At 41.9% G+C, this 26,204-nt stretch overlaps 1 protein-coding gene and 1 long non-coding RNA gene across 2 annotated transcripts in view; one reads left to right on the top strand and one right to left on the bottom strand.

Moving 5' to 3' along the window:
• Positions 1-2,310: 2,310 nt before the first annotated feature.
• On the top strand, positions 2,311-12,123 carry LOC145337187 (uncharacterized). Its single transcript, XR_013885320.1, has 3 exons — positions 2,311-2,371; positions 5,369-5,443; positions 11,845-12,123. It is a non-coding gene; the product is annotated as an uncharacterized LOC145337187 (long non-coding RNA).
• An 8,989-nt stretch (positions 12,124-21,112) lies between these two features.
• Positions 21,113-26,204, bottom strand: part of LOC145337178 (mitogen-activated protein kinase-binding protein 1-like) — a 117,605-nt gene continuing 112,513 nt past the window's right edge. Inside the window, exons 30-31 of the mRNA XM_080181976.1 lie at positions 24,565-24,650; positions 21,113-22,684 (exon numbers count right to left, since the gene is read on the bottom strand). Coding sequence (XP_080038102.1) covers positions 22,442-22,684; positions 24,565-24,650 — 329 coding nt within the window. The 3' untranslated portion in view covers positions 21,113-22,441. The remainder of the gene's footprint in view (positions 22,685-24,564; positions 24,651-26,204) is intronic.

A 26,204-nucleotide genomic window follows, 5' to 3' on the forward strand; every position in this document is an offset into this window, starting at 1 on the left:
GTCCAAAGATGTGTAGGTTAGGTGGATTGGCCATGCTAAATTGCCCCTTAGTGTCCAAAGATGTGTAGGTTAGGGTGGATTGGCCATGCTAAATTGCCCCTTAGTGTCCAAAGATGTGCAGGTTAGGTGGATTGGCCATGGAAAATGTGGGGCAGCAGGAATAAGGCAGGAAGAGGTTAAGATACTGTGTTAGAGAATGGATGCAGACACTTGGTGGCACAGGGGTTAGCACTGCTGCCTCACAGTGCCAGGGACCCGGGTTCAATTCCTGGCTTGGGTCACTGTGTGGAGTTTGCACATTCTCTCCTTGTCCGAGATGTCAGAGGTAGGTTCTTTACTCAGAGAGTAGTGAGGGCGTGGAATGCCTTCCTGTAACAGTAGTGGATTCACCAACATTAAGGGCATTTAAATGATCATTGGATAAACATATGGATGATATTGGAATAGTGTAGGTTAGATGGGCTTTAGATTGGTTTCACAGGTTGGCACAACATCGAGGGTCGAAGGGTCTGAACTGCGCTGTTATGTTCTATGTCTGCACAGATTTCCTCCGGGTGCTCTGGTTCCCTCCCACAAACTAAAAGATGTGCAGGTTAGATGCGTTGGCCATGGTAAATCACCACTTAGTGCCCCAGGATGTGTCTGCCAGAGGCATTAGCGGGGTAAATACGTGGGGTTGTGGGTACAGGGCCTGGCTGGGATTGTGGTCAGTGCAGGCTTGATGGGCAGAACGGCTCCTTCTGCACTGTGTGGATTCTATGAAACTTAATGAACATTACACTAAAGTTAGAAATGACAAAATGAATCATGTTCTCTATATTAAAGCATAAACACCCCCAAACAAAGATGTGGGATCAAATTTATAAATTGTCACTTAAAAAGAATTGTCAGGTGATTTAATCAACATTTTATATCAAAAGTGACTTCATTCAGTGAGAAATGGCAAAATGAGTCATTGGCACCTGTCGCTATACAGGGCACGGATTTTCCTTCATTTGTACTTTGGACAATTATTCAGGTGATTTAAGGTAATTATGATTACATTTTGACCACACCTTCAGTCACCTCCCTTTATTATCCACACTCCACCCCTCCCTCACAGCACTGCCCAGTTCAGGAGCTTTGAGGTGGTTCACACTTATATAGGTGCAGTTATATAGGTGCCTTCACGTTAGTGAGATTTCTGAGCGAGGAAAAGATTTCTCAATATGGGTGAGTACAAACGGTAAGGGATGGGACTCGCTTACTGGGTTCCAGCGATTTCATTCCTAGACAAGGATTCTTCCTATGGATTCCAGCCTTGTTTAATTTGTGAGAAAGTTGGTGTTTAGACCAGCGAATGGTTTTCAGTGATGGCAGCACAAGGGTGTTTGAAAATATCATCCAATTGTCCTTTATTTTAATGATAGCATCGTCCAGTTCTGCAGGAGACCATCACGTCTCTTTATCCAGCTCACCTTGTAACTCTGGCCACTGTTGCTATCTATCCAATTCCCTTTTGAAAGTTATTGTTAAAAATCTGTTGTTTCTGGTCTATTCCTGGTTTGATATGAATCTGCCTTCTCTGAGGGCTAGATGGCCTACTCCTGCTCCTATTTCTTATGTTCTTATGTTTATGTTCTTATGAAACTCCCTATTTAATCGAGCAAAACACCTAGAATTTTGAACACCCCTATTAATTCGTCACTTAACCTTCACTGTTGGAAGCTGTTCCCTGCCCCTGAAGAATGAAGTGTTTAAAAGCAGTATAATGCTGTACCTTGGAGTCTGAAGGTTGGTCAGTCAATGGAACTTTGAGCTGCCTGACTCGACAGTTTATGGTTAGAGGGGACTGTGTAAAGGCTTGAGAACGTTAACTCAGTACTGATGCTGCATTGCAGTGTCCACAATTCCTCAGGGAAAGAAGCTACCAAACTGCTCAGGGAACAAATATTGAAAAAGAAACGGAATATTTGGGAATGTCCTAATCGGAGTTCATTCCCACATGTCACTTAATTCCTCTTCTTTACAAAACTGCTATTCAACCTCTTCATTCAAGTGGCTGAGTTTACCAACCCTCGATTCCAAATGCTCCTCCCTCCACCATGTGAATGAGTTACATTTGATTTGCCACTCGGATGTGGTGTCCCCCAGCTGAGAACCGGCAGAGGCAAATTAAACTCTTGAAGCTGTTTATTTTGTGCTGTCCTCAGAACCCGTTGGTTTAAACGGGATCATTCTCAAGCCCCTTGTTTGATTTCTCTAAATGTATCCTGGCTGAGCCCAGTTCTGAGATGCTCTCGTTGTTTTGGGATCAGATTTTGGCGATTGTAAAGAGAAGAAGAAGAAGGAGGAGAAATGTGAGAAAGGAAAAATCAAAGAACATAAGAAGGTAACATTTCATAGAACATAGAACATTACAGCGCAGAACAGGCCCTTCGGCCCACGATGTTGCGCCGACCAGTTACAAAAACAATGACCCACTAGCCTATACCAATCCCTTTTCGTCCATAAACCTATCCAGAGATCTCTTAAACGCCCCCAAACTAGACGCATTTACAACTGCAGCAGGCAGGGCATTCCAATCCCTCACCACCCGCTGGGTAAAGAACCTACCCCTGACATCCGTCCTGTAGCTACCCCCCCTTAATTTAAAGCCATGCCCCCTCGTGCTAGCTTTCTCCATCCGAGGAAAAAGGCTATCACTATCCACCCTATCTAAACCTCTAATCATCTTATATGTTTCAATAAGATCCCCTCTTAGCCGCCTTCTTCCCAACGAAAACAACCCTAGATCCCTCAGTCTCTCCTCATAGGACCTCCCCACCATATCAGGCAACATCCTAGTAAACCTCCTCTGCACCCTCTCCAACGCCTCCACATCCTTCTTGTAATGCGGGGACCAGAACTGCACACAGTACTCCAAGTGCGGCCGTCTACTTCTATTTCAACGTCTACTCATCCTCATTCTCCCCTCTCTTCCTCCCCCCACTCCACCCTCAGAGTCACAGTGTATACATGAGTGTACAAACAAATGGGAGCAGGAGTTGGCATGTTGAGGTTGTTCCACCTTTTCAATAAGATTATGACTGGTCTGATTGGTAACCTTCTGCCTCAACCGAGAACCTTTCACCCCCCCCTTGTTAATCTGTGTTAAAAAGATTCAAAAACTCTGCTTCTGCTGCTCTTCTGAGGAAGCGGTCCAGAGACTATCCACTCTTGAAGGAAAATGTATCTCCTCATCTCCGTCTTAAATGAGTGACCCTTTTAATTTTAAATCCTCCCACAAGAGCAAACATCCACCCAGTCAATATCTTTCAGGATCTTACGTTTCAATCAAGTCATCTCTTAATCTTCTAAACTCCTGTGGATACAAGTCTCTAACCGTTCATAAGAACATAAGAAATAGGAGCAGGAGTAGGCCATCTAGCCCTTCGAGCCTGCCCCGCCATTCAATAAGATCATGGCTGATCTGTCGTGTCTCAGTTCCACTTTCCCGCCCTCTCCCCATAACCCTTAATCCCCTCTCCTATCAAAAACCCATCAACCCGCGTCTTAAAAATATTTAGCGAGGCAGCCTCCACCACTTCAACGGGCAGAGAATTCCAGAGATTCACCACCCTTTGAGTGAAGAAGTTCCTCCTCAACTCCGTTCTAAACCGCCTCCCCTTTATCTTGAGGCTGTGCCCCCTAGTCCTACTGTCTTTTTTGAGCGGGAAGAGTCTCTCCACCTCTATCCTATCCATCCCATTCATCATCTTATACATCTCAATGAGATCTCCCCTCCTCGTAAGACAATGTGTCCAGATCAGGTATTAGTTTGGTAAACTTTCGCTGAACTGATTCAATATATTTACATCCTCCCTTTAATAAGTGAGTGGCACGGTGGTTAGTGCTGCTGCCTCACAGCGCCAGGGACCCAGGTTCAATTCCCGGCTTGGGTCACTGTCAGTGTGCAGTTTGCACATTCTCCCCATGTCTGCGTGGGTGTCCTCCGGATGCTCCAGTTTCCTCCCACAGTCAGAAAGACGTGCTGGTTAGACGCATTGGCCGCTCTAAATTCTCCTTCAGTGTACCCAAACACGCACCGGAGTGTGGTGACTAGGGGATTTTCACAGTAACTTCATTGCAGTGTTAATGTCAGCCTTGTATATGGGATGACAGTTTACACTTTACATCGCATCTTTCACCACCCCGGGTTTCCTCGAGGTGCTTTTCAGCCAGTTAATTGTTGCTGTTGCTGTGTAGGGGACGCAGAAACTAACCAGTGCACAGCCCAATTCACTGGGAGAGCAAAGGGGGTTTGTGTCTTGGTCACTGATTGATCGGATTAAACTATTTGGATGAAGTTGACACGTTAACAACAATCTTTTCACAATCTTTCATCTCAAATTAGGCTCTGGAACAAACGGTCAGGGTTATTGTTGGAAACGCCCAGAGGTGGAATTAAATCCAATCTCTGTCTGATTAAAAGCCTCACAATGACACAGCCACTCAGGCTAATCTTGTTGACTCATAGTTTTACTATCAAAATGGACTCTTGTTTTAAAGATTGTTTAAATGGGGTGTTGTGGTGAGAGGGAACATTCTCCAGGTTGAATTTCTTGGTGATTATTTCTCCATTCGGGTTTGGTTCCCAGGGTTCTGTCTAACATCTCTCCAGCACTCGCTCCAGTCCAATCTGTGAATGTCTGCTCGCCAGCCCAGTTACCGAGGAACTTTCGCCCTTAGCAACTGAGAGCAGATTTCCTGCCCTATTTCAGTCGTTGCAGCCACTGTGTAAATTGTCTCCCTAATCGTCCCTCCCACTACCCTCACCAAGCAGCCTGCACTCCCCCCAACAGCTATTGTATCATAGCCCTGGGTGAACAGTGGAGCTGGTCACTCTGCCAGGGCAGAGTCACCAACAGCAAATTGTTTTGTTCTGGAATCTAATTTGGGATGAAGAAGGATTGTTTGCTGCATTGGGGCAAGTGGTTACTTTTGTAACATAGGAAACACAGCAGGAAAATCTGTGCACAGCAAGACCCCACACACGCAATAACCAGATTTTGGGTATTGGTTAAGGGATTAATATCCAGAACACCAGCGGGAAGTTCCCTGGTTGGCTTCAAACAGGACCGGAGATCTTTCCTGCCCGTCTGTGCGAGCAGACTTGGTTTGATGCCTCCTGCAAAAGCCAGAACCTCCGACAGTGTAACCCCCGCTGGTGGGAGTGGGAGAGCCAGCATGGACACTGAGGCTTCTGGTGTACAACGTGAGGCTGCTGCCTTTCTGATTTACTGGTTACACACAGGGAACCATGGGTGACAAAGTTGCAGAATGAAATGTTAATCAAATCGATCTGAGTGAGTGCAGAGGATTCTGATTCTGATTCCATTCCTTACAGAAGGGAGAAGGTGAGTCTTCTTCAAGCTCCAGCAGCACATCTTCCTCCGGCTCAGACAGCGAGGGAAAAGGGAAGGTAAGCAGGATAAAGTGCCTTTGAACTTGAAGGTGGGATTAGGTGTGGGGTGAGGCGCACTGGTTCTCCCCGTGTCTGGGTGGGTTTCCTCCGGGTGCTCCGGTTTCCTCCCACAGTCCAAAGGTTTGCAGATTGGGTGGATTGGCCGTGTTAAATGCATGGGGTTCGGAAGGTTGTACATCGCTGATCCTGTTGCTTCCACTTGAATCCTGATTTGGATGGGAAATCACCTTTCCCAGGCCTTTCCCACTGTCTTTCCGCTCGAACCGTACTCGTTTAAAGAACATAGAACACTACAGCACAAACAGGCCCTTCGGCCCACGAGTTGCGCCGATCACATCAACACCTACCAATCTATAGACCTATCTATAACCCTCAATCTCATTAAACCCCATATACTCATCCAGAAGTCTTTTAAAAGACCCCAGCGAGTTCGCCTCCACCACCACTGACGGCAGCCGATTCCATTCACTCACCACCCTCTGAGTGAAAAACTTACCCCTAACATCACTTCTGAACCTCCCTCCCCGCACCTTAAATCTGTGTCCTCTCGTAGCGACCATTTCAACCCGGGGAAATAGCCTCTGAGAGTCCACCCTATCTATTCCTCTCAACATTTTGTAAACTTCTATCAGGTCGCCTCTCAACCTTCGTCTCTCCAGGGAAAAGAGTCCCAGCTCCCTCAACCTAACTTCATAAGGCATGCCTCCCAGTCCAGGCAACATCCTTGTAAATCTCCTCTGTACCCTCTCAATAGCTTCTACATCTTTCCTATAGTGAGGCGACCAGAACTGCGCACAATACTCCAAATGAGGCCTGACAAGGGTCTTATAAAGTTCCCATTGGCAAACCTGCCGGTGGGCTGTTAGAACCCAGTGTGTAAGTTGCAGTCAGATGTGTGTATCTGCTGTATCCCAGGATTGTGCTGGATAACCAGCTTTCCCTGGAAAGAGAAAGCAAATTGCTGCATCGCATTTGTTGGCGTGTTGAGGTCAGATTGAATAACCAAAGAGTTAAGGATTGGTTCACCTGATACCGCGCTGGGCTATCGTTGGGTGTGTTAGTCAAATAGCAGAGTGTTGTAATTTAATCCTACCTCAATATCTGATGCAGCTCACTGCATCCTCTGGTTTATTTATGCCATTGGCAATAAAACTTGTCAAACTACTTTCCGAAGGATTCGTTAACTAACAGGTTACCAGGATGTATGAGATTCAGATGGGAGCTTTTACAAATCCATTTCCTGTTGCTGGGTTAAGATGGTAGGAATGATCTTGGAAGGCAGGAGATGCCGGCACCTGTCTGAGAGCCTGAGGTGCTGAGATCGCATCCCCTCAGATTCTAATTCCAGCCACTGAGGCGGGGAATGTATCAACACATTCGCAAGATTGCCAAATATAATTATAGAGATACACAGCACGGAAACAGGCCCTTCCACCCAACTCCTCCATACTGACCAGGTTTCTTAAACTAGTCCCATTTGGCCCATATCCCTCTAAATCTTTCCCATCCATGTACCTGTCCAAATGTCTTTTTCAATGTTATAATTGTACCCGCCTCTCCCACCTCCTCTGGCAGCTCATTCTATACTCGCACTACCCTCTGTGTGAAAAAGTTGCCCCTCAGATCCCCTTAATCTTTCCCCTCTCACCTTAAACCCACACCCTTTAGTTTTGGACACCGGTACCCTGGGGAAAAGACCTCAGCTATTCACTTCATCTGTGCCCCTCATGATTTTTTAAACCTCTAAGATCCTCATCCTCCTACGCTCCAGGGGAAAAAACTCCTATCCAGCCTCTCCATGTAGTTCAAACCTTCCAGCTCCGGTAACATCCTTGTAAATCTTTTTTGCACCCTTTCCAGTTTAATAACATCCTTCCGATAAACAGGGTGACGGGAATTGTACACAGTGCTCCAAATGTGGCCTTATCGATGTCTTGTACATTTGTCCCAACTCCAAAACTCAGTGCCCTGAAGGCAAGTGTTGCCAAGCGCCACCTTCATCACCCTGTCTACCTGTGATGCCACCTTATAAAGGGAACAACAATTTATACTTGTTGAGAAGAGAGTGTTGACACTACCTTCTGCTTGCGCTGTGCAGCAAATTCAACTCCTAATCTTCAACCGGTTATCAGTGTAATCCTGAGAACACTGGGGATGGTTTAATAAATGTCCCACTCCTGAATGAAGGGCCTGGTCTGACTCCAGTTACCCTGGATAGGTGAGGTGTCTCGAGAATCTGAGCGTCAGGGGAAGTTGCCTCTTCATGCTGCTCCTATGAGGTAGCAGCACTAGAAATGTTCACCACTAACAGGATCCAACATCAGACTGAAAGCTACCTGGGTGATCAGACAAATGAGTAACGTGATCTATTCATTTCAGTGTTGGTCTGATGCCGGATACGTAGCTGGTATGTCCCAAAGACTGGCGGGTTGTATCCTAGAATCCATTGAATTCCCACTCTCAGTTAAAGTACATACTGGTTAGGGTGCATTGACCGGACTAAATTCTCCCTCAGTGTCAGCCAAACAGGGACGAGTGTGGCAACCAGGGGATTTTCACAGTAACTTCATTGCAGTGTTAATATAAGCCTACTTGTGACACTAATAAGAACATAAGAAATAGGAGCAGGAGTAGGCCATCTAGCCCTTCGAGCCTGCCCCGCCATTCAATAAGATCATGGCTGATCTGTCGTGGCTCAGTTCCACTTTCCCGCCCTCTCCCCATAACCCTTAATCCCCTCTCTTATCAAAAACCCATCAACCCGCGTCTTAAAAATATTTAGCGAGGCAGCCTCCACCACTTCAACGGGCAGAGAATTCCAGAGATTACCACCCTTTGAGTGAAGAAGTTCTTCCTCAACTCCGTTCTAAACCGCCCCCCCTTTATCTTGAGGCTGTGCCCCCTAGTCCTACTGTCTTTTTTGAGTGGGAAGAGTCTCTCCACCTCTATCCTATCCATCCCATTCATCATCTTATACGTCTCAATGAGATCTCCCCTCATTCTTCTAAACTCTAACGAGTTTAATAAATAATAAATAAATAAACTTATTATAAACTAATAAATAAACTTATTATAAATAAATAAACTTATTATAATAAATAAACTTATAAATAACTAATAACTAAATAAATAACTAATAAAAAACTAATAAATAAACTTATTATAAACAAATAAACTTATTATAATAAATAAACTTATAAATAACTAATAACTAAACAAATAACTAATAAAAAACTAATAAATAAACTTATTATAAACTAATAAATAAACTTATTGTACAGAAACAGATCATACAGCCCATCAAGCCTGCACCAGGCCCACACCCCTCCCTATCCCCGTAACCCTACACATTTAGCAAGGCCAATCCACCTGACCTATACATCTTGGGACTGTGGGAGGAAACCCACAAAGACACGGGGAGATCGTGCAAGCTCCACGCAGACTGACCCAAGGCCGGAATAGAACCCGGGTGACTGGAGTTGTGAGGCAGCAGTGCTAACCACTGTGCCACCGTGCAGTCGTATCAAATGGCTTGTCCTTTTGGCTAATAAGCAAAATATCACGGATGCTGGGAATCTGAAATAAAAACAGACAACGCTGGGAAAACGCAGCAAGCCTTCCAGCATCTGTGGACAGAGAAACAGAGTTAAGGTTACGAGTCCATTTGGCCCATCCACAGAACTTTTCTTTTGGTTGTTCGCAATGCACTCACCGTACTCCACCATGCTTGCAAAATGTCCAACATTGGATATGATTCGATGATTTAACATTTTCTAAACAATTCTGAATGGTCTAATAATTATTCTGACAACCAAGTTAAGATTATTGGTTGGGCTGACACTGTGACACACTTCAATGTGCTAGAAGCTACATACATACACAGACACCTGTTGTTTGCAGACAGGAAGGACAGGTACACACATTGCACTCATTTCAACTGAACAAAATAGGTGACAGATCAACTCTTGCCTTAATTACGTCACGATAAATAGTGGCCGGGATCCATGAGGGCTCACAGTCTGCAAAATAGTGCCCTGGGATGCAACATGGGATCATGAAGAGCAGGTCATGTTTGACTAATTTGGTGGAATTTTTTGAGAACATTACATGAGCAGTGGACAATGGGGAAACTGTGGATGTGATGTATCTGGATTTCCAAAAGGCATAGAATCATTGAACCCTACAGTGCAGAAAGAGGACCTTTGGCCCATCGACTCTGCACCAACCACAAACCCACCCAGACCCTAATCCCCATATCCCTACATATTATACCAGCTAATCCCTCTAACCTACGCATCTCAGGACACTAAGGGGCAATTTTAGCATGGCCAATCAACCTAACCCACACATCTTTGGACTGTGGGAGGAAACCAGAGCACCTGGAGGAAACCCACGCAGATACGAGGAGAACGTGCAAACTCCACACAGACAGTGACCAGACCTGGGAATCGAACCCAGGTCTCTGGAACTGTGAAGCATTTGACAAGTTGTCACACCAAATACTACTACATAAGATAAAGGTGCATGGTCTTACGATTAATGTATTAGCATGGATAGAGGATTGGTTAACTAACAGAAAGCAAAGAGTGGGGGTAAATGGGTGTTTTTCTGTTTGATGATCAGTGACTAGTGGTGTGCCTCAGGGATCAGTGTTGCGACTGCAATTGTTTACGATTTACATAGACGATTTGAAGTTGGGGACCAAGTTTAGTGTGTCAAAATTTGCAGATGACACTAAGATGAGTGGCAGAGCGAAGTGTGCAGAGGATGCTGAAAGTCTGCAAGGGGATATAGATAGTCTAAATGAGTGGGTGAGGGTCTGGCAGATGGAGTACAATGTTGGAAAACGTGAGGTCTTCATTTTGGTAGGAATAACAGCAAAATGGACTATTATTTAAATGGTAAAAAACTACAGCGTGCTGCTGTGCAGAGGGATCTGGGTGTCCTTGTGCAGGAATCTCAAGGAGTTGGTTTGCAGATGCAGCAGGTAATTAAGAAGGCAAATGGAATTTTGTCCTTCATTGCTAGAGGGATGGAGTTTAAAAACAGTGAGGTTATGTTACAGCTGTATAAGGTGCTGGTGAGGCCACACCTGGAGTATTGTGTACAGTTTTGGTCTCCTTACTTGAGAAAGGATATACTGGCACTGGAGGGGGTGCAGAGGAGATTCACTGGGTTGATTCCGGAGTTGAGAGGGTTGGCTTATGAGGAGAGACTGAATAGACCGGGGCTATACTCATTGGAATTCAGAAGAATGAGGGGAGACCTTATAGAAACACATAAGATTATGAGGGAATACATAAGATAGAAGCAGGGAAGTTGTTTCCACTGGCGGGTGAAACTAGAACTAGGGGGCATAGACTCAAAATAAGGGGAAGCAGATTTAGGACTGAGTTGAGGAGGAACTTCTTCACACAAAGGGTTGTGAATCTGTGGAATTCCCTGCCCAGTGAAGCAGTTGAGGCTACCTCATTGAATGTTTTTAAGGCAAGGATAGATAAATTTTTGAACAGTAAAGGAATTAAGGGTTATGGTGACTGGGCGGGTAAGTGGAGCTGTGTCCACAAAAAGATCAGCCATGATCTTATTGAATGGCGGGGCAGGCTTGAGGGGCCAGATGGCCGACTCCTGCTCCTAGTTCTTATGTTCTTATTTTATATCCACCTTGGGCAGATAATATCTTGGTTTAATATTTAATCTGAAAGACAGGACCTGTGACAGTGCAGCGTGCTTTCGACACTGCACCGCAGATGTTGACTACAACCTATTCACTCGTTCTAAGATACTGGAACACGCTGCATAGAATGAAGGGATTTTTCGTATAGTGAGCTTCTAGAATATCTCATCTTGCCTACTTTGGATCTTAAATCCTAAATAGTTGCAGTTTCATCATTTCATTTAATCTCCATATCTAAAGAAGTACAATAGGAGGTGCTGAGCAGTTGATATCCTTTAATACTTATTGGTTACTGATGTTTGTGATCTTTATTCCATGGAACCCTATCTTTTGAGCTACTTAAATCACCTGATACAATTTTTTAATTCATTTATGGGATGCGGGCATTGCTGCTAGTCCAGCATTTATTGCAGTGCGTCTGGAGTCATGTGTAGACCTGACCAGGTAAGGATGGCAGCCTTCCTTCCCAAAGGACATTAGTGAACCAGATGACAATGGTTTCATGGTCATTATTCGACTTTTCATTCCAGATTTTTATCATTTAATTCAAATTTCATCATCGACCGTGTTGGAACATTGCACTGAGTTTTAGCCACAGAATTGGCCCTTGCTCATCAGGCACTGTTGTGGCTCACCTAAGGTCACAGCCCGGTTACTCGGTACAAAAGATAATTTTAAGAGAATGTGCGGTTTTAACTGATAGCTTCTGTTAACCCAACAGTCTTCTGAAGGACGCAAGGTGAAGAAGCACAAGAAAAAGGAAAAGAAATGCAAAGGAGAATCTGAGAAACATAAACATCACAAATAACAGCAGGAAAACACTTTTGGAAGTGACTGTTTTGAATTTGTTCTTGTATCTAATGTTCTGGCCTTTCATCTATTTTTAGAAAAAGTTTCTTGAAACATCCTTCTCAATCACTTCAGTTACTGTTCTGTAAAGTGCATGGTCGAAATATTAACTTTCAATCATGGATCATTAAAAATTATATCAACTGATTAACCAGCATTTACGATGTAATTTCTTCATACAAACTTGCATGGAAGGACAGATTGCCCCCACTGAGGGTGGGGGGAGGAGGGGGGTGGTTAACTTGAGTTCAGAAATTCTGGGAGAAATGCCCCAATCTTATTTTGCCTATGGTGTGGACAAGGCTGTGATCCCTGGATTGAAGATGGTCATGGGGCTGCCAAGTGACAAGTTGAGCTGTTTAAAAAGACTCACTTTGGTTCTCCTGGACTTTGCGGTAGTTGTTTTGCAAAACATTAGGCCTTTTGGCCATCACCCCTCACACTTTTCTCCCCAGCCCATTCCCCATCCATACCAACTCTTTCCCCTCTTTGATACATCTCACAAAGCAATGGTTCAGAACACGTCTGAGGGGCTGCAAACCACAAGCACTTGAAACACTAGCCTGATGCCACAATCATTGTAGAATATGCCCACCTAAACAATGGATCTGGTCAGTTTGAGAGTACAGGATATGGCTGCTGCTGTCCTCATCTTTCCAGCAGAAAAAGCTGGTGAAATAAAAGCAAATCATTGTGGATACTAGAATCTGAAACCAAAAGAGAAAATGCTGGAAAATTTCAGCAGGTCTGGCAGCATCTGTAAGGAGAGAAAAGAGCTGGCGTTTCGAGTCCAGATGACCCTTTGTCAAAGCTGGTTACAGTTTGGTGAGTGTGTCGATTTTAAATATCAATAACTTTCTAAAAATGTGACCTGCAGTTAGCATTTAACTGGCATTTACCTAAAGTAAGTTATTAAACTAAACTATAGACATGTTGAATTGGAGAGTGGCTGGTTAACTAATTAACTAACTGGGTTAATCGAGATGTTGCAGTTTCAGCTCCAAAGACAACAAGTAGAGGTGTCTTTCACCAAAATTTAAAATTCTAAATTGGGGCAAGGCCAATTTTGATGGTATCAGGCAGGAACTTTCAAAAGTTAATTGGGAGAGTCTGTGGGAAGGTAAAGGGATGTCTGGTAAGTGGGAGGCTTTCAAAATTGTGTTAACCATCGTTCAGGGTAAGCACGTTCCTCTGAGAGTGAAGGGCAAGGCTGGTAGAAGTAGGGAGCCCTGGATGACTTGGGATACTGAGGCCCTGGTCAAGAAGAAGAAAGAGGCATATGACCTGCATGGACAGCTAGGGATCAAATGAATCCCTTGAAGAATATTGGGGGTGTAGGAGTAGAGTTAAGAGAGAAATCAGGAGGGCAAAAAGGGGACATGAGATTGGTTTCTCCTTTGCCTTATCTGTCAAAACAAAGAGCTTCTACAAATACACAAAGGATAGCGAGGGAAAGAGTAGGGCCTCTTAAGGATCGACAAGGTCATCTGTGTGCGGATCCATAAGAGATGGGTGAGATCCTAAATGAATATTTCTCAGCAGTATTTATTATTGAGAAATGCATGGATATTAGGTCATTTGGGGAAATAAATAGTGTCTTGAGGAGTGTACATATTTACAGAGAAGGAGGTGCTGGAAGTCTTAAAGCACATCAAGGTGGATAAATCCCTGGAACCTGATGAAGTGTATCCCAGGACGTTGTGGGAGGGTAGGGAGGAAATTGCGGGTCCCCTAGCCAAGATATTTGAATCATCGAGAGTAATGGGTGAGGTGCCTGCAGATTGGAGGGTGGCAAATGTTGTGCCTTTGTTTTAGAAAGGCTACAGGGAAAATCCTGGGAACTACAGGCAGTGAGCCTCACATCTGTGGTGGGTAAATTTATATCAGGGAACAAGCAATGGCAGAAGATTTGAACACATACTTTGGTTCAATCTTTGCAAAAGAGGGCACCAATAACCTCCCAAAAATGTTAAGGCACTAAGGGTCTTGTGTGAGGTTGGAACTGAGGGAAATCAGTATTAGTAAGAAAATGGCTGGGGAAATTAGTGGGGTTAAAAGGCTGAGAAATCAGGACGTGATAATCCACGTCCCAGAGTACTAAAAGTTAAAGTTTATTTATTAGTCGCAACTAAAGCTTACATTGTAATGAAGTTACTGTGAAATTTCCCTAGTCGCCACACTACAGTGCCTGTTCCAGTCAATGCACCTAACCAGCACACCTTTCAGATGTGGGAGGAAACTGGAGTACCCGGAGGAAACCCACGCAGACACAGGGAGAACTCCACACGGTGACTTAAGTAAGGAATGTGAACCCGGGTCCCTGATGCCGTGAGGCAGCAGTACTAACCAGTGGCAGATTAACTACCATCCAGACCACTAGGCTGAGCTTTAGTAAGGCCCCCTGACCTTGGCCCCCTGCACCACCTTTCATTCAATAGAATAAAGTGATGTTAGATAACTTATATCATAGTATTATCTATAATGTACTACATGTTATATGAATCAATTGCAGCTCTTTTTTTCATTTATTTTTCACTTTCTTTACATTTGTACTTTAAAAAGCTTCCGTGTTTTTTGGTTTACAGAAGTGTCGATAACAGCATGTAAATCACCAGCTCGAAGCACGTCTGATTCAATGTGCGTGAGTGCCAGATATCTAACTTTCTCATTGCTCATTGTTGAGCACAAATAGATTTTATGAAAATCTAAAAGGGTTAAACCAATGTTTTTTGCTCTCAAACTCCCCTCCCTTCTGGGCCTAATGGTTAATCCGCCACTGGTGCTAACCACTGTACCACCATGCCATCCATGGAAAAGAAGTGACCCTGGAAATATTAGATGCATTGGTGGTCATCTTCCAAAATTCTAAAGATCCTGGAGCCGTTCCTACAAAATGCAACCTCATTATTTATAAAGGGGAGGATAAAAAAAGAGATGTGGTGCACTTGGACTTTCAGAAAGCTTTTGATATGGTCTCTGATGAGAGATTAGAGGGCAAAATTAAAACACATGGGATGGGGATAATCTACTGGCATGGACCTAGAATTGATTGACAGACACGAAAGTGGGAATAAATGGGTCTTTTTTCTGAGTGGAAGGAAGTGACTAGTGTGCTTGGGTCACAGCTGTTCACTACATATACATTTGACCTGTGTTAGCAGGAGAGAATCTCAAATAAATCACTCAACACTCAGGGTTGGCCCTCACATCAGAGTTTATTTTCGCTGGCGGGAAGATGCTTTCTGTTAAAGCCCAGTGTCTCTCTCTAACAAACAAAGGAAAAACATCCATTCGTTTATATTTTTCAAACACCTACACAGCCCGTCATGGCTGGACCTTATCCAATAATATTGATTACAGATTTGATACATTAGTCACATATCCAATGAAAAAGGCATTACATAAGGTAGGCTTATGCATGATCAGCTCATGGACATGACTCATTAGTATTATCTTCAGTAATTCTTGTCCAGTGGGCCTCCTTTTCATTTTCTATGAATGCCCTCCCTAATCTTGTGTCTGGTTTTCATCGGAGACCTTGGACCATAGACTGGTGCCAGCCACCAGTATCTATGACCAATAATACACAAGCTTGTGATTAAGCTAGCTAATTGTGTTCAGGAATGTGGCTAACGCAGCTAGTATCATATTGTGTCATTTTACTATTCTGAATTTTAATTAACATGGTGGCGCTTGTAATATAAACAGGGCTTAGTTTTAAGGCTGATAAAATTGGACATCCTAAATTAAAGAATTGGGCATATTAAAATCAAACACAGTCAAACCTCATCAATCGTCGTTGCACCCTACTGATACTTAATTGTAGCAGTTGGCTTAATCTGATAACAGGTTACATGTAAGCAGCAGCATGGAGATGGACACCTGGGGGGCGGACCATCAAGAAACCCACTGGGTATTGGAACCCCCTCCTGGGATCTCATTGGCTAGAAGCCAGAGAAGTTTCTGGAACGGCAGGCAGGGGGAATTAAGGGACACATTTTCAGACACGCTAGCAGCGAAGACTTGGTAAAGACTGACCAGGGAAGGAAGAAAGGAAGAAGCTGCCATCGAGAGTCACCTTTGTGACAGAAGACCAGAAGAACTCAGAGAACCGAGCCTGCAGTTTTAACCAGACAATCTTTGCGGGTAGTATACTTGAATCTGGGGTATCCTCTTGCTTTATGTGGGTAATTTAAGGGTTAATAGTGTTATTATTAATAAACTTGTTGAACCTTTACTTGTACTTGTCCTTTGTCCATCTTGCAAGTTAAGGGCACCACACAAACCTTGGAGTAAGCAAACTGGTTGAAAGTATCTGAGAATTAACAGTTACAACAAGCTCTATGCATGCTTTTTGTGATTATATAATAAATTCATATACATTTATTATGTGCTAGCTATTCCTACCAATATATACAGATACCTACAAATATAAATTGTTATACAGGCACCTAAACTAATAATATTATTCCCTCTAAACCTATTCTTTAAATCTCCCTTCAACAATTAAATGTAATATTTCCAAGTTTATTGATGACACAAAACTGGGCACAGTTGTGAAGAGGATGCAAGGAGGCCTCAAGGCGATTCAGATAAGTTGAGTGAGTCGCAATACAATGTGGCGAAATAACTTATACACTTTGGGGTGGAAAACAGAAAGGAAGAGTATTATTTAAATAATGATCAATTATGGATGTACACAGGTCAATGGAGGTGGAGAGGCATTTGCAGCAATCAATTAGGAAGGCTAATGATGTTGGCCTTTATTGCAAGAGGATTTGAGTTCAGAAGTAGGGATGTGTTACTGGACCTTGGTGAGACCACACCTGGAGCAGTGGATGCAGTTTTGGTTTCTGTACATAAGGATGGATATATTTGCCATAGAAGGAGTGTGGTGGAGGTTCACTAGGATTGGTAGGGCCATCCAATGAGGAGAGATTGGTTTGACTGGGCCTGTATTCACTCAAGTTTAGAAGGTTGAGAGGAGATTGGATTGAATTGAAATATAAAATTCAAACAGGATTGGACAGACTGGATGCAGTAATGATGTTTTCCTCTTAGGAGCAAGAAGAAAAAGCTCTTCACGCAACGGGTAGTGAACTTGTGGAGTTCTCTATTACAGAAGAGAAGTAGAGGCCAGTTACTGAATGTATTAAAGAGATTATTTCTTTTAGATTTATATTAATGGCATCAAGGGGTATGGGAAGAAAGCAGGAATGTGCCATGGTCATGCTGAATAGCAGATCAGGCTCAAAGGGCTGAATGGTCTATCCCCTGTTCCTAGTTTCTGCTACAAATAGGAGAACCAGTTCAATCATCATTGACTCCCTCTTACTAGCTACTTGTCCATAAGAGATGTTTCAAGTGCTCATAAAAATACTTTCTAAAGGTTGCAAGCTTTCCAACTTCCCAGGCATTGTATTCTAGATTCTTACCACCCTCTTGCAAAAAATGTTTTCTCAAATCCCCTGCCCCTTACTCTAAAACTCTCTCCAAAGATGAGTGGGTTAGGTGCATTGGTTATGCTCAATTGACTCAGTGTCAGGGAAATTAGCATGGTAAATATGTGGGTTGCAGGGATGTTGCCTGGGTGGGATAGTTGTTGGTGCAGGTTTGATGCACTGATTAGCCTCCTCCTATACTGTAAGGATTCTATAATTCTTAACTGGGCCCATCAACCAAGGGGAGTAGCTGCTTCCCATTCACCCTGTCCAATCTTGGGGAGGCAATGGTCTAGTGGTACTATCACTAGGTAAATTTCTGGATTAATAATCTAATGTTCTGGGGACCCAGATTCAAATTCCACCATGGCTGATGGAATTTGAATTCAATAAAAATATCTGCAATTAAGAAGCTACTAGTGACTGAAACCATTGCTGATTGTCAGAAAAGCACATCTGGTTTTGTGCAATCACATCCTTCTCCAGCTGTGGCCTAACCAATGATCTGTGCAGCTCCTTGCTCTTACACTATGCCATGACCGATAAAAGCAAATGTCCCATATACTGTAATTATCCTATTCACCTTCAATGCCGCCTTCAGGGATTGTGAATAAATACCCCAAGATCCATCTGTTTCTCTGAGCTTTATAACGTCCTGCCATTCATTAAATATTCCCTGGTCTTGTTACTTCTTCCAAAGTGCACCATCTCATACTTAGATTTAATTACCAGCTGCCACTGCTCTGTCCATCTGACCAACCCAACTACATCTTCCTGTAATCTACTACCAACTTTTTCACTATTAACTACTCTACAAATTGTGGTGTCATCTACAAACTTGCTCATCATTCCCTCCACATTATCTATATCATTTATATCAAACTGGAGTTAGATTACGAGCACGCCAAGTTGCCTTGAATTCCATGTGCTTCCATGTTCTCAATCACTCGCCCATGTGGGACCTTGTCAAAGGTTTTGATAAAATCCATATAAACTATATCAAACTGCATTTCATTCATCCACACTAATCACATCTTCAAAAAATTCTATCAAATTTGTTAAGCTATGCTATCTGTAAATAATCTATGCCTTACTAAGTGGAGATTATAATTCTCTCCTTCATGTTTTCCCAAGCCCTCAAATGTTGTGATTCAATTTTACTAATAATCCACAACAAACTGGAGTTAAGAAAGTTAGTTTATTTTACACATTCAGAAACTTGCCAAAGGAACACCTATTCACAACCCATCCTGCACATTCATATAGTAAAAGGGGAATAGAGGATTAGTTTTACAGTACAAGGACTACAGAAAAACAATAATAAATAATGGTTCACTGGGAATCCAGAGTCCAAAATCAGAATCCAAATGAGGAATTCGTTTATACAAGCTTTTATATATTTAGCTCTCTTAACACTGCAGGTTGAAGGGTTCACTTTTCAGTTGGAGCTGACATTGCAAAATGAAGTAGACACACAAAGTTTGAGTTGACTCTGTCGGCAATGATAATAAATCTTCCACCACAGTCAAGTTAGATGGGCAAGTTGTTGTGCCTGGAGGAACCTGCTTCTCTGAGGCTTACCAGAATTTTAGAACGGATTGCCTGTGAAGTCCAAAAACGCAATATTAAACTGTCCGAAAGTCAAAGGCTTAGGTCATGTGACCATCCTTCACACAATGACTTCAAAAGGGTTGGCTATCCAGCATCTGGAATTGGTTTTGATTTCAGGACTGAACGTCTGAGTCCTTGGCTGTTGAAAGGAATCTGGGTTGGTGTCTGGCCTTGGGTGACTACATGGAGCTCATATATTCTTCCTGTGGTTTTCCTTCAGGTGCTCTGGTTTCCTCCCACAGTCCAAAGATGTGGTTAGGTGAATTGGCCTTGATAAATGCACAAGGTTATGAGGATAGGGCATGGGTGGAATGCTCCTTTGGTGAGACTCAATATGCTGGATGTCCTCTTTCTGAACCATAGGAATTCTATGATTCTAAATGCAAATAACATCCCTGTAGTTCCCTTTGAAATTGATCTGAATGGTTCTGGGTGTAATCAGAATTTGTAAGTAGCTCTCTTGACATAAGGTGTGACATTCCGAAACTTCAGAACATAACTCTTGGTCCTTTAAATTCCTGAGGGTGGCCTCAGGCAAAGGGCTTCATGATGGCTCAGGTGACTTGTAGCAGCCATCTTAATTTCTTTGTTCAGCAGAAAAGTTCCAATGTCTAAAAATAGTCAAAGGATTAAGATCGGAATATATTGTTGGTGGGTTTCTATGATATAGGATCCCAATCATCAGCATGAAACAGTGGACATAAATGGGGTCAGTCCTGATATGTAATGAGTGGTACGCCACTTGGCTCAGTACTGGGACCTCAGTTTATAATTGACAAATGACTTGAATGAAGGAAACCGAAGCTACGGTTGCTAAATTTCCTGATCACACTAAAATGGTTAGGAAAGTTGTGAAGAGCACACAAGGAGGCTACAAAGTGACATAAATTGGTTAAGTGGAAAGTATCTGGCAAATGGGGTACAAGGAAAATATAAAATTGTCCATTTTGACAGGAAGAATAAAGCAGCATATTATCTTAATGATGAGAGGCTGCAGAGTTCTTGAGATGCAGAGGGATCTGGTTGTCTTAATGCATGAATTGTAGAAGGTCAGTATGCAGGTATAACAAGCTAATTAGGAAATCTAATAGAAGGTTGTTGTTTACTGTGAAAGTAATTGAATACAAAAGTAGAGAGATTGTGCTTCAATTACACAATGCATTGTGAGGCCATATCTGGAGTACTGTGACTGCTTATTTTAGGAAAGCTGTACATACATTGCAACAGCTGGAGTTTACTATGAGGAAAAGCTGGATTGGCTTGGCTTTGTATCTGCTGGAGTTTAGAAGAACAAGAGATGACTTTATTTAAACACAAGATCCTGACAGGGTTAATGTAGAAGGGATGTTTCCTCTTGTGGGAAAATGTAAAACCAGGGAGCTTTCCTTAGTGTGGTTGTTTCCACTGTCATAGAAACCTGGGAAAATTCCATGGATCTTTTACAGTGTTGAGATCTCTGCAAAAAGTGAAATTTGTCAACTCCCAGATTGGTTAAGGATTGCAATCTATTGAGGGGAGGCCTCAACAGTGTTCTGTCTGGAAGAGTGTAGAATCTGAAGTCAAATTCTAAATGTCCAGATTATTCTGTTACAGGTGCCAACTCCAGAAACTGCTCCCAGTTCATTAGAGTAATGACAGTGAACACGGACAGTTCTGTTGTCATCACCACAGTGCCATCATCAGATCACCAAACTAAATTTGGAGTCTGCCTGCAGCAACTTCTGTTCGGGGAGCTCACTGGTGATGAGCAAGCAGCCACTCCAACTTTAGGGACTGCTCCACTTCCAATCCATACACAAATATTACTCCTGAAGTGGGCTAAATTTGACACATCTAGACTGTTATAGTGAAGGATTAATGACAGAACACAAAACACACTCCAAATGGAACTCCTTCAATCATGGAACAGGCAGGGTTACATGCATGAAATGAGAGAAATGTTATTATTGCATAATAAGATTAAGATGTTCAATTTGTTTAAGAACAGTAGGAAATATCAAGTTCTCAGCAATATTTAGTTCCAAGTGGATTGTAATAGAATGCCCAAGTTGCTACCTGACCGATGGATTTATCCTCCAGAAGCAGCTGTCAGAACTCAATCATTAAATTTTTATTTAAGGCAAGAAGTTCAAGTAAAAAACAAACAAATAGCTAATACACATACAGAAAAGAGGGGATCATACAATACTGTATTCAAAATAATGTGCTTCTGGTAATACATTATTGCATTGCTAAGTCTAACTTTATACAGATATATGTACAGCAGAATTAAAATAAGCATCCATTTGCATCAGTGTTTTTAAAAACACAAGCTTTTTACAAAAAAAATGTTGCATATAAGAAATCCTGATTAAGGAAGATAGCCCCTTTTGTAACAGGGATTCAGTCCTTTTGACAAAATTTAAGACATCACATATTTAGTTTTTCTTAATAGTATCAAACTAGCTCTGAAAAATAATACTTTATGCCATGAATAAAATATACGATACAGCAGGAAACTAGACTTCAGCCTATGATTCCTTGCACCATGAAAGTCAAGGGAAAGTACTGAAGAAAAACTCTCCCTTGGGACTGCAAAATTACAACACAAAAGTGACCCTCAAGATTTAAGTTCAGATAATCAGCACAAAAAGTTTCTACTAATGCACTAAAACAGCATTACCTTAAATAGTGATCAGGTATAGCCAGCCGATTGATGTACTGTTTTGGGATATCAACATTGAAGCCATTCAAAATTATTCAATTCAAATTCTCTGACCATTCAACCTTTTAAGTGCTGAATTCAATTTCTATTTATATTGCTCAATTTAAATGATCTATTCAGTTTTTCTTAACAGGAGTAGACTGCCCATTGAAGCTAGTAACAATCAACTGTACATGTCTATGTTCAAATATTGAAACAATTCCAAATCGCCTGCACAAAAATCTGTGGTGTACACACTTTTTTTAAAAAAACAACAAACTTCTGAATGGGTAAAATAGATTTCTTGTTAAAAAAGCAGTGCTAACTAGTTTTAAAAAATACTAAATCAATTTTCTGGATTCTTATTTCTCATAGAAAATAGAGTGCTTATTGAAATACATTATTGTAAATTTAAGGGTGCAAATGTAAAGAGTATTTTGTTTTTATGGAGTTGCAGGAAGTGGGGATGGTGTTCTTTAATTACCTAAAGTGAAAGTAAGACATTTTCTGGAAGAAATGAAATTGCCAGGCTAATTCTGAACAAAAGCATAAAATCTTGAAAGCTTTTCTGAGCTTAAATAAACTACTGACTATAATTCTGATAAAACATGCTGATTATAGCTCCCTCTTCAGGAACTACATAAAAGAAACTTACAAGACTGTTGTACAATTTTCTAGGACAAAGTGACAAAGTTCAATTTTAACATTCTTTTCTGGCTCCTCAATGAAGTATTTCAATGTAGTAATTGTAGTTTTTGCGCCATCATTTTTATCAACAATTCTGAATATTGTTCAAGTAAAGCTGCTGCCTTGCCATTCTCAAAACATTCTGAAACAATTGGCTGTTTGCTCACTGGAGAAGTGGAAATTGGCAAACACTCTACAGAGTTCAAATCCTTCCTCGCAGAGGAAAATGCATCACACAGGATTGCCATCATCTGGGACTTCACCTCTGGTGCATCTTCACTGCAAGTCACCTGTGAAGAAAGGCTAGATTGGAGCAAATGAATTTTTAAAAAACATTTTCCTTCCTCCTGAGGTACAGTTCCTTACACAGGAACAGTTAGCTGGTAATGGTGATGTTTCAAAACAGCTGTTTTTTAAAAAAATCTGAGTGAGGATGGTATTGTCTTCCACAACAGTAATCAAAAGCAAGAAACTGATATTTTCCCTTCCTATCCCTGGGATACTAAAACTTATACAGAACAATGATTACACTTGGCTATTTCAATCAATAACCTAATTCATTTATATCCAGCAATTCCTCTTTACAATTTTTTCCTCAGTCAGTTGGCAATGATTTGAACTGTGAATCTCTGTTGCTGATTTTCCTCCTCCCTCACTGTTTCTATGGATTGATGTGCCTCATATAAAATCACTCCCTAGTGGAAAAATGCCCAATGAACATGAACAAAGGTAGAAAATCAGACAAGAGCCTGTTGCTAATCTAACAATCTACTGATTAGTCTGACCATCCGGCACCTAAGTACTTATTTTAATTAAATGTCGTGCATCTAAACTCGTTTTATCCCATTGGCATTCAACGAATGAGGGTCTCAAAATATGCTTTCTTTCAACTCAATTAGGTGGATCCAAGAATTTTGACATTTGTCATCTTCACCAGCAAATAAGATAAATTCTGCAGCAGAGTTTAATATCAACCTGATTTCAATAGCCACTTAAAATAGTGATAATTCCCTTAAAAAAAAAAGTTGAGTGTGTGCGTGCATTGCTCCCTGTCCCTCATAGTTCTCAAGGTGATAGTGGCTAGCTGTCTTCTTGAACCGCAACAAGTAGTGGTAGGACACCGAGGTGTAGGGACACCCATAGGCCCATCAGGTAGTGATGCTGAAGGAATGCTATTACACATCCAAGTAGGACGGTGAGAGGGTAAATGGAGGTAGGTGTATGTTTCCATACAAATGCTGCCTTGGCCCTTCTACGTGATGCAGATTGTGGTTTGGGAAATGAAGATTCTGTTCAATGGAAAAAGGTGGAGTGGTGCAACTTGAACTAGAGGCAATAGCATAATAATTAAATGTAGAAAGAAAATTCCACAACTTCAGGAGCATTGAGACACCGAGTTTCACGTCAGGCACTGGTGTTTGGTCTATCCTCCATCATTTTAAAATTAACATTTAAAATTGAGGTATAGTATTTTTGACAGCTTATTAGTAAATACCAAACAGATAAATGCTATATAACATAATAAATTCCAGTCTGCTGCATCCCTGCCCTGCACTCCTAAGGTGATTGAAAGCTTACTTGATTCAACTTTAGGCACATATTCATTGCAAAAATAATGAGACTTCTAGAAATTGATGAAGAAATTATTCAGTGATTTTTTTTAATTTTTAGGCAGTGAAAAGGAAAGTTAAATGCAGTGCTTCTGAGCAGTATAAATTTATGGAGCCCATTCTAAGTGCTATAGTATTCTCTTGAAACCAAATATAACATTATACATAGGCTCAGCTCTTGTAAATACTATGCAGGACCCTGCTGTGAGCAAAAACAATGGACAGTTTGACTCAATAGCTTTGTGCCAGCACTCCCCAAGGCCCTTCTTCTAACCTTCTTAATCAAAACCCATTAAGATAACTTTCTCTTCCTTTATCCCCTCATTTTTATCTAGATTCCCTTAAGTGCACCCACATTGGTCACCTCAACCAGTGCTCATGAAATGAGTTCCACTTATCTTGATATGCAACTATTTAGAGAAGCACTCACTGAAGTTGGACAGGTAGGGGTAGCAAAGCTAGTTAGTCAAATGTACAATAAACCACGAAGAAAACAAAACTGCCTGAAATGGGAAAGAGTAGAAATAAAATATTGACAAAGGTAATCAACATACGCCTACCTTGCTGTACAACTGTAAGGCCTTCTGCAAAATGTTCTGAAGTTCTGTTACAACATACTCACAGTTTGCAATACTTACTACAAGATCTGAAAAAAATCAAGAACCAGTTGAGGAAAAGATTCAAGTAGCATCAGTGAAATACACAAATATTTTCCCCTTTTTGGGTTAGGAGTAATTTCTTCACTCAGAGGAAAGTGAATCTTTGCAATTCTCTTCCTAGAGGAACGAGGGTCAATCATCTAGTGTATAGAAAATAGGGGTATGCTATTCGGCCCTTCAAACCTGCTCCACCATTCACTACATTCCTGGCTGACCATCCAACTCAATAGCCCGATTCCACCTTCCCCCACACCTTTGAACGCCTTTGCCCCAAGACCAATATCCAACTCCTTGAAAATGTACAATATTTTGGCCTTAACCATTTTCCACAGTAGTGATTTCTACAGGCTTACCAAACTCTCTGGGTGAAGAAATTTCTTCATCTTAGTCCTAAAAGGTTTACCCTGTATCCTTAGACTATATGACCTCTGGTTCTGGACTCCCCCTACTGTTGGGAACATCCTTTTTGCATCTACCCTGCCTAGCTGTGTTAGAATTTTATTGGTTTCTATGAGATCCCCTCTCATTCTTCTAAACTCAAATAAATATCATCCTAACTGACTCATACGCCAGTCCTGTCATCCTAGGAATCATTCTGATAAACCTTTGCTGCACTCACTTTACAGCAAGAACATCCTTCTTCAGATAGGGAGACCAAAACTGCACACAATATTCCAGGTCTGGCCTCACCAAAGCCCTGTATAATTACAGCAAGACATTTCTGCTCCTTCCTCAAATTCTCCCGCTTTGAAGGTTAATATATATTTGCCGCCTTTATTGCCTGCTGCACCTGCATGTTTATCTTCAGCGACTGATTTACAAGGACATCTAGGTCTCACTGCCCATTCTCACTTTTCTAAATTTAAAACCCAGATTTGTCTTCCTGTTTTTGCTACCAAAGTGAATAACCTCACAGTTATTCACATTATACTGCACCTGCCATTCATTTGCTCACTCACTCAGCTTGTCCAAATCACACTGAAGCGTCTCTACATTCTCCTCACAGCTCATTCTCCAACCCAGCTTTGTGTCATCTGCAAATTTGGAGATAATATATTTAGTGCCCTCATCTAAATCATTAATATATACTGAATAGCTGGGATTCTATCACTGATCCCTTTGGGACCCCACTAGTCACTGCCTGCCATTTGGAAAATGACCTGTTTATTCCTACTCCTTGTTTCCTGTCTGCCACCCAGTTTTCTATCCATCTCGATGCACTAGCTCCAAACCTACACGCTTCAATTTTACATGCTAGTCTCTTCTATGGGACTATCAAAATATCGAAAGCCCAGATAAACTACATCCTCCAGCTCCCCCTCATCAAGTCTGCTGGTTACATTTTCTGTTGTTCAAGACTGAGACCATTAGATCTCTATGTGCATCTCTTTGGGCATACAGCAGGAAAATTGTGTTGAGGTAGAGGATTAGCCATAATCTCATGGAAAAGCAGAGTGGGTTCAAAGATGAATGGCTTACCCTATTTCTTATGTTGCGATTTGATAGTTGCATAACGTTCAATTTTCTGTTGATATATGTGG

This window comes from Carcharhinus amblyrhynchos, unplaced genomic scaffold (assembly GCF_965287045.1).
Source record: "Carcharhinus amblyrhynchos unplaced genomic scaffold, sCarAmb.v2.hapA scaffold_44, whole genome shotgun sequence".
NCBI lineage: Eukaryota > Metazoa > Chordata > Chondrichthyes > Carcharhiniformes > Carcharhinidae > Carcharhinus > Carcharhinus amblyrhynchos.